This window comes from Anolis carolinensis, chromosome 5 (assembly GCF_035594765.1).
Source record: "Anolis carolinensis isolate JA03-04 chromosome 5, rAnoCar3.1.pri, whole genome shotgun sequence".
Classification (NCBI taxonomy): domain Eukaryota; kingdom Metazoa; phylum Chordata; class Lepidosauria; order Squamata; family Dactyloidae; genus Anolis; species Anolis carolinensis.
The window spans coordinates 66,791,217-66,799,671 of NC_085845.1; the positions used below are offsets into that span (position 1 = coordinate 66,791,217).

Below are 8,455 nucleotides of genomic sequence, written 5' to 3' on the forward strand. Positions count from 1 at the left end.
ATCTTACCATCAGTAGAATTGTCAGTTTTGAACATGTCCTCGGGGTGAATAGGTTCGGGGGGAAGATATTCGGGGTACATAGATGTCCACTCGGTATCAGCTAGATTAGGGAAGGCATATGATCTGTTATACAGACCATGTAGATAGAAACGGTCCCGGCAATAGGAGTAATTTCCTAACCGGGAAAAGAATGCCTGTCTGGGTCCCCAATGTTTCCACATGGAATTATCAACCTCTGGCCCCCCATGGCAGAAGCACAGGCCTCTTGTGGAGGCATGATATCTGAAACGCCGGAATCGGGTGGAGTTTAACTTCCGGGATATGCTTGAAAATAGAGTGGGTGGCCACGCATTCTGGACCTTTACTAGTCCCTCTAAAACAATCTGTGGTTCATCAATCAAATCGGGAAGAAATGAAAAATCTCCTACGGTGAGGGGGTGTTCATAAATCAATGTTGCCTCTTTCCCATGTTGTTCAAACATATAATTGGCATGTTCTTTTATCCAATTCCCATGTGCTCTTTTTCCAAAAGAAAGAATAAAACTCAGCACAAATAATATACCAAACACAGTACGCTTTCCTCCCCTCCTCATAACTTGTCTCCCACTTTTTCCTCTCAAAATGTCTAGCCAACATTTCCCGGAGAGCGCCTTTGTTGGGCCATGCTGCGACATACTTGACCACCGACGCTCCGTTGCACCCGAAGGGATCAGCTTCATGGCCTTGTTGACCCCTCAGGGAGTTGCCGGATGATCCTGAGTCTCAGGTCCTCACCAGGAACTCGCTCCGTCCGCCACTCCTCAGGTGCTAGTTTTACACGGGTGTAATGTATCCACGGCTTAATCTCCTTCACCTTCACTGCAGTGAGGGTAGACAGGAGCACAACATAGGGTCCTCGCCACTTGGGTCCCAATGGCTCAATCTTCCAATCCTTGACCAAAACCTCGTCACCTGGTGAAAAACAATGTAGAGGTGTGGTAGGGAATGGTGGGTTCAATTCAGAAATGTATTTTTCTAACTGCTGCATTTGTCTGCCCAAAGCCTGAACCTGGGCCAATGTCTGTTTCTCTCCTATGAGGTGTTGCTCAGCTCCTGTCTCTAAGGCTCCCTTCAAGTTCAAAGGGGGTCGTCCATAGAGTCTTTCAAAAGGGGAGAGTCCTGTCCGTTTGTGTGGTGTACATCTGATTCCTAATAATGCCATGGGCAAAACCACCGTCCATGGCAATCCTGTCTCCTGGCAAAGTTTCCCAAGCTGAGCCTTTAATGTCCTATTCATTCTTTCCACTTTTCCAGAAGATTGGGGTCTATATGCACAATGTAACTTCCATTTTATGCCCAAAATTCTACATAATCCTTGCACGGCCTGTTGAATATATGCTGGGCCATTATCTGATCCAATTTCTAAGGGTATGCCAAATCTGGGAATAACATCTTTCATTAGAGCTCTTGAAACCTCCACAGCCTTCTCAGTCTTTGTAGGGTAAGCCTCCACCCATCCTGTGTATGTGTCCACGAACACCAGTAAATATTTGTATCCTTTGTATGGGGGCATTTCTGTAAAGTCAGTGACTAAAGCTTCAAAGGGTACCCCACCCACATGCTGGACTCCTGGTGGCTTGAGGGGTCCTTCTCTGGGGTTATTTTTGATACATGTCCAGCATTTTCGGGCTGCTGCTGCCGTTAGGCTATGTAATCCATCGATATACAACTGTCGTCCTAGCAGATTTGCCAATGCCATTTTTCCTAAATGTGTGTTTTGGTGCATGTGTTGGACTAAGTGCCATGCCAAGTCCTTAGGGACGTAGACACGGGCGTCTGGCATCACTATGAGTTCTCCTGACCACTGACCCTTCTCCTTTAAGGCCCATTCTTCTTCCTCTGGTGTATATGTAACGTTATGTTCAGTTAATTCTACCTGTAGGGCCATTACCTGATGTTCAATATGGGGCAGCCTAGCTGCCTCTTTGGCTGCCAGATCAGCCTGCCTATTTCCTTGCACTACGGGATCGTCTCCACGTTGGTGCCCTTTACAATGCATCACAGCCACCTGCCTTGGCTTCCAAACCGCCTCCAAGAGATCCACAATCTCTCCGGCATGTTTCACGCACTTTCCTCCAGACGTGAGGAGCCCGCGCTCCTTGTACAGTGCTCCGTGTGCGTGGAGGGTAGTGAAGGCATATTTTGAGTCTGTGTAAATGTTAACCCGCTTTCCGCTTGACAATTCCAACGCTCGGGTCAGGGCAATCAATTCGGCCTTCTGGGCAGAAGTCCCCGGGGGCAGTGACCCTGCTTCCAGCGTCTCTCCCCCCCACCGGACAACCGCATAACCTGAGTGTCTTTGATTATTTTCCATAAAGGAGCTTCCATCTGTGAACAGAGTGTCGTCCACCTTCGTCAGTGGCACATCCTTCAAGTCCGGTCGACTGGAGAATACCTCGTCCATCACCTGGGCACACTGATGGATCGTGGTGTCTCCTGGAGTCGGGAGCAGGGTGGCCGGATTCAGAGTGGAGCAAGTCTCCAGGGTCACCAGTGGGTTGTCACACAACAATCCCTCGTATTTCATTAACCTCTCACTTGTGAGCCAGCGCGGTCCCTTAGTGTCTAACAGTGCCTTAACACTATGGGGCACCTTAACTGTCAGTGGCTGTCCTAGGGTCAATTTATTCGCTTCTTTGATTAAATCTACTGATGCTGCCACGGCCCTCAGGCAAGGTGGCAATCCACGAGCCACTGTGTCCAATTGCTTTGACAAGTAGGCAACCGGCCTTTGCCATGAACCTAGTGGTTGGGTCAATACTCCAACCGCTGTTCCTTCCCGCTCTGCAGCGAACAGAGTGAATGGTTTTTCCAAATCGGGCAGTCCTAATGCTGGAGATGACATCAATGCTTCTTTTAATGCCTTAAACGCCTGTTGACATTCTTCTGTCCACTCAAACGGATCTTCTCTTCCACCTCTCGTAGCCTGGTACAGCGGCTTAGCCAACACGGCGTAGTTGGGGATCCACTGTCTGCAATAACCTGCTGATCCCAAAAATTCCCGCACCTGTCGCCGGGTACTGGGAGTGGGAATGGCGCAAACAACTTCCTTTCTTTCAGCTCCAACATCTTCTTTCCTTCGGTCAGATGGAACCCCAAATATTTCACCGTGGGACAGCACAACTGGGCCTTTTTCCTTGACACTTTGTAACCCTTCTCTTCCAATTCCTTGAGTAACCTCAAAGTATGCTCTCTACAGCCCCCTAGTGTCCGGCAAGCGATAAGCAGATCATCTACATATTGCAGCCAAATTCCCTCTTCTTTAGGTATCACAAATTCTTGCAAGTCTTTGGCCAGGGCTTGACCAAAAATGGTCGGGCTGTTCCGGAACCCCTGAGGAAGGCGTGTCCAAACATACTGGGTCCTTTGCCCTGACTGCTGGGATTCCCATTGGAAAGCAAAGATCGGTTGGGATACAGGGGCCAATCGAATGCAAAAGAATGCATCCTTTAAATCCAATACAGTAAACCATTTGGCAAATGCTGGTACTAGACTCATCATGATGTATGGATTAGGCACTACTGGGGTTAGGGGAACGGTGGCTTGATTCACAGCCCGCAAATCTTGAACTGGGCGATATTCTCCTTGTCCTCCAGGTTTCTTGACTGGGAGCAGGGGCGTATTCCACGGGGAACTGCATGGTACCAATATCCCATGCTGCAGAAGTCGCTCTAGATGCTTTCTGATCCCCTGCACCGCCTCTCGACTGACGGGATACTGTGGCTTACATATGGGTCCCATTCCTCTTTTCACTTCCACCACCACCGGTGGAACATATTTAGCTAATCCTGGAGGATTATCTTCTGCCCATACTAAAGGAGTCTCATGCCATGGCCACTGTATTTCTTCAGTAAAAATCCTAACTTGAAACAGTCTCCATTCCTCTTCCATGGGAAATGATATTTCCATTTGTCCATTCTTCATGAACTGGAGTTGTGCTTGTAATTTTGATAAAATGTCCCTTCCCAACAAAGGGACTGGGCAGTCTGGAAGATATAACATCTTATGCTTGACCTGATGTCCGGCCAGATTGCAGGTGCGTTCCTTGAGGAAGGGGCACTTCTGGGTCTTCCCAGACACCCCTATTACTTTCGTAGTTTCCCGAGTTGGTGGACTAATTTTCGTATTTACTACTGATTTTTCGGCACCTGTGTCCACTAAAAAGTCCAATTGTTGGTCCCCGATTTCAAGTGTGACCATCGGCTCCCCGGGGTCCAACAAAACAAGAGCCTGGCTTCCTCATTCCTCTCCTCCATCCATATCTTCCCATTCTTCTTCCATCACAGCTGCTGCAGCTATCACCTCTCTCGCAGGAAAAGGTACGTAGTTTCCACGTCCTCTTCCCCTTCCTGGGTTTCTTCCTCTCTCAGGCCTTCCTCTTCCTCTCGGTCCTTCCTGACTTCCTTCTTTTCCTTCTGGGCATTCACCTTTCCAGTGTCCAAACTTCTTACATTTAGCACATTGGTCTCGACCTAACCTCCGAGGGGGCCCTCTTCTTCCTCCTTGTCCCCCTCTGGCATATCCTCCTCTTCCTCTCTGTCCACTTGCACTCTGTTCCATCATGGTAACTAATGCTTGGTATTCCTGCTTCTTCTTCCTGTCCTCCTTCTCCTCTTCTACCTGGTCCCTTGCCATATAAACCTGATCTGCGAGTGCCAACAATTCATTCATAGTCTTTCCTAGAAATCCTGGTTGCTTTTGAATCTTTCTCCGGATGTCAGGAGCCGCTTGACTGATAAAAGACTGTTGAATCGCCCTCCTACCGTTTTCATCCTCCAAATTATACGGGCTATACTTTCTATATGCTGCCTCCAGCCTTTCCAAAAAGGCTGTTGGTGACTCAGATTTTTCCTGTACCACTCCCTGAATTTTTATAATGTTGACGGGTCGCGGCGGGCCCCTCTTTACCGTTTCTACCAATATACGCTGGAATCCTTTCAGTCTCTGCAAATGTCCTTCTTCTACGGTGTCCCATTGGGGATCTATTTCCACAGGAAACCTCTGTGCTCCCCACTCGGCTGCATCACCATCTTGTGGGGCCCCAACCTGGGCTATGGCTACCCCATTATTCAACACTGCTCTTCTCTCTTCTGATGTGAACAACATATTCAACAATTGTCTGCAATCTTGCCAGGTGGGATTATGGGATGCCATAATCCCTTCCAATAGCCTAGCCATAGCTTGGGGTTCTTCACTATAAGGTGGAGTATTATTCTTCCAATTCAGAATATCACTACTACTGAAAGGCACTACCTGGTATGCTTGGACTATCTCATTCCTGTTGTTCATCACAGGCACCATCCTCAAAGGCATCTGGAGGGCCGGTCCGGTCGGTGAATCACTAGGCCACACCGGAGCTCCATGTCTCCAAGTTTGTGCCGGAGAAGCATCACTGGGCATCCGTTGTGACTTCTTCTTTTCCTTTGTTTCCTCCTGATATTTTTCTAGGCTAGGATAGTGTTTCTTGGCTGCTTCGGTTGACTCTGGAGAGTAGGGTGGGGGTCCCGTTCCTAGTGTAGGTGCACCGGGGGCTATTCCCTGGGGTGGGGGCGGTGGTGGCAGTAATTCCTGTTGTCTGGCCTGTACACTCAACTGTAAATCTGGGTAGTCCTCCTCGTTGGATTGGAAAACTTCCTTCTTTTTCCCTTCCTTCTTCACCACCATACATTTGCCATTCTTGCACTGTCGAACCCAACCTGGATCTTCTCTAACTACCCGTTCCCAGGTAGCAATATAGACCCACTGGTTCGGATGATTCACAGCACAATATTCTTCCACTGTTCGGATCAGTTTCAGATCCCACGTCCCTTCTACTTGCCAACCTAACCCAAACTCTGGCCATTCTCCCTGACACAAATTCCTCAGTCTATAATCTCTCAGGTCCCTTGGATTGCCTGCTACGGCTCGGGTGGCAAAAGAGCCAAAATTATCTAAGATGCATTGTAAGGGAGTGGAGCTCTTTGAATTTTTCCCTCCCATCCTGCCTAATAGAGGGGACTGCCTTGGCCTGGGTACCCGGACACTCAACGGCAAGCGTCAGGAATCACAAGACAGAGCCCCTTTCTACCTCCCTGGGAACCTTTGTGTGTCCCTCCCGGCGCCAGTGTTCCCTTAGTGTCTCATTTAACCCCTATACTTGCCAGATTTCTGTAGACGTCGGACCAACCTTCGCCCCTGGGCTTTTCCCTGGATCCTTTTCCCTCCTGGCTGGTTTCTATGGAACCTCGCTGGTGTTGCAGCTCCCTCTGTCGGTCGGCATTGGCTATAGAGACAAACAACGCAGCCGGTCTTAAGATGTTCAGGGGCCCCTTCCTCGTCTCACAGTAGTTGTCTCTGGCCCCCGCCGCCGAGTCGGGGCCGTCCCGTCAACGGGATCCGCCTCTACCTCCCTGGCCCGTCTTACAGGAAATCACGTCGGGGTCACCAGAAAATGTAGCGGAACCTTTGTGCTACGGTCCTTGCGAGCGCAGTGGGAGGGATTGGAGACGGACAACTGGAGTATTTCCAAGAAAACAGTTTATTGGCAAGTGGCCACTAGGGTTCCCCCTCGCACAACACGGTGCTTTCCCAGGGAGAACCCCCAGCGGCGGGCTGAGTAAATATTTATACACATTACAGGGTTCGGGTTATGCCCGCCCACAAGCAAATTCATTGGCTTAGAGTTGTGATGCGGCTTGACTTGCATCCAATCAGCGCTGACCAGCGGCCCGGGCGCACTCTTTCTGTGCCGTGTTCACAATCACTCAGAGCGCCTGCGTGCGCACGCGCAGTTTGTTTATCTTTAGCTTTCATTTCTTCAGAAACACGTGATTTCCCAGAAACCACATGTTTCTGTGAGTTTATGCACCCGGGTCGCTAGCCGTCGCCATCTCTGCCCATATATGGCATTTCCTGGGGTTCTTTAACCTCCCGCCTCAGGGTGATAAATAAATATAGTAAATAAATCAATAAATCAGAGATCCATTAATTATGAGTACATCCGCTGATCCATACATGCACACTGGTTGAATTCCAGACAGAAACAATATTTAACCTCTTGAACAAAATGTGACTAATATGATTTGCCTTATCTTTTACCTCCTTTACCCACCTCTCTTATGAAATATGTTTTCTATCGTATTAAGAAACTTTAAGAAAAGGACAAGTGGCACCAACATTTCCACCTCTGCCTGGCCTCCAAGGAGCCAAATATGGCTGTACCCAGGAATGTCAAGCTGTGCCTCATATGGAGGGCACAGCCTAGACAAAAACTATCTGGCCATTATGCACAGACAACACCAGTTACTGGATCACATCTGAGACTGCTTCAGGTGCGAACCAGTTATCACTGGGCAAGGCTAAAACAAAGAGACACTGATTGCCTAAGATACACCAATAGACATTTTGGACTTTTTCTTCATTCTACCATGCCTGGGACAGGATCTGGTGTCACACTCCAGAGCAGGAAACCTTTGACTTGAAATAGCACACCAGGCTGGTGAAATATGCAAACAGTTTATTGTAGAATATATGTAAGCAAAGCAATAAAAAGTTGTAAAACAGTATAAATGCAAAATCCAAGATAATCCATAACCTTTAGAAGAAAACCAAGCCTATTAGTACATAGGAATCCATGAAGCAAGGCACATGAAAAACAAGCGACCAAAACAGCAGGAAACTCCCTGGCAAAAAGCTTAATCTTAGCACTAGCTTGATACATGGAACATGAAGCCCTTGGAAAAGGAACTGGCATGAATTACAGACGTTGACTTGACTGAAATATTAGTCTCCCATGAATCAATATAAACCCTTTCCAAAAGCCAAAACTGACAGGAAAGCATTCTATCTCACTCTCCCACTAGATAACGGGTTGTTATCTTTCTTTTGTTGTAAATGAGCAGAACACCTGAGATTCTGAAAATGCTGCCTCTGTTTACCAAAACTCTGTTTTCTGTTCAAGGTTTCTCAATCCTCTCCCTCAGCACCTGGCAAAGCGTCATTTTTAGGTTGCTGCTCTGAGAAAATCGGCAAACGGTTTTTCCCAGAAATGTGACCTTGCTCAGGCCTCTCTTCTGAACTTAACTCTGGTTCAAACTGATCATCAAGACCATCATCCCCATTCCCATGTCAACATGAACATCATTCCCATAGTGTGATGCCCCATGGGCCTCTGAGTCCTGCCCCTAGCGCCATTATGGATCACGGTGATGAAGACATGGGATTTCTGCTGTCTCAGCAAGAGACTGTTCCATTCCAGATGCCTTTTGTTGACAATTCTTGCCAAGAGCTCATTAAAACGGACCTTGAACAGGCTATTCCCAGCTCTTCTCCCCCCTTCGCGAGAAGGGAGTTTTTTGAAACTAGTCGCTCAGAGAAAGCGCAAACAAGAAAAAGCGCCAGATTAGCGGCCAGACAGAGTACTAATTAGCTCGTTTCC

At 48.1% G+C, this 8,455-nt stretch overlaps 1 protein-coding gene across 1 annotated transcript; it reads right to left on the reverse strand.

The window, feature by feature from the left end:
* Window positions 1-708: 708 nt before the first annotated feature.
* On the reverse strand, window positions 709-5,340 carry LOC134299282 (uncharacterized). Its single transcript, XM_062981635.1, is given in 2 exon segments — window positions 709-3,102; window positions 3,105-5,340. Coding segments are annotated over 2 exon segments (4,623 nt in total). The 3' UTR covers window positions 709-715.
* Window positions 5,341-8,455: the final 3,115 nt, after the last annotated feature.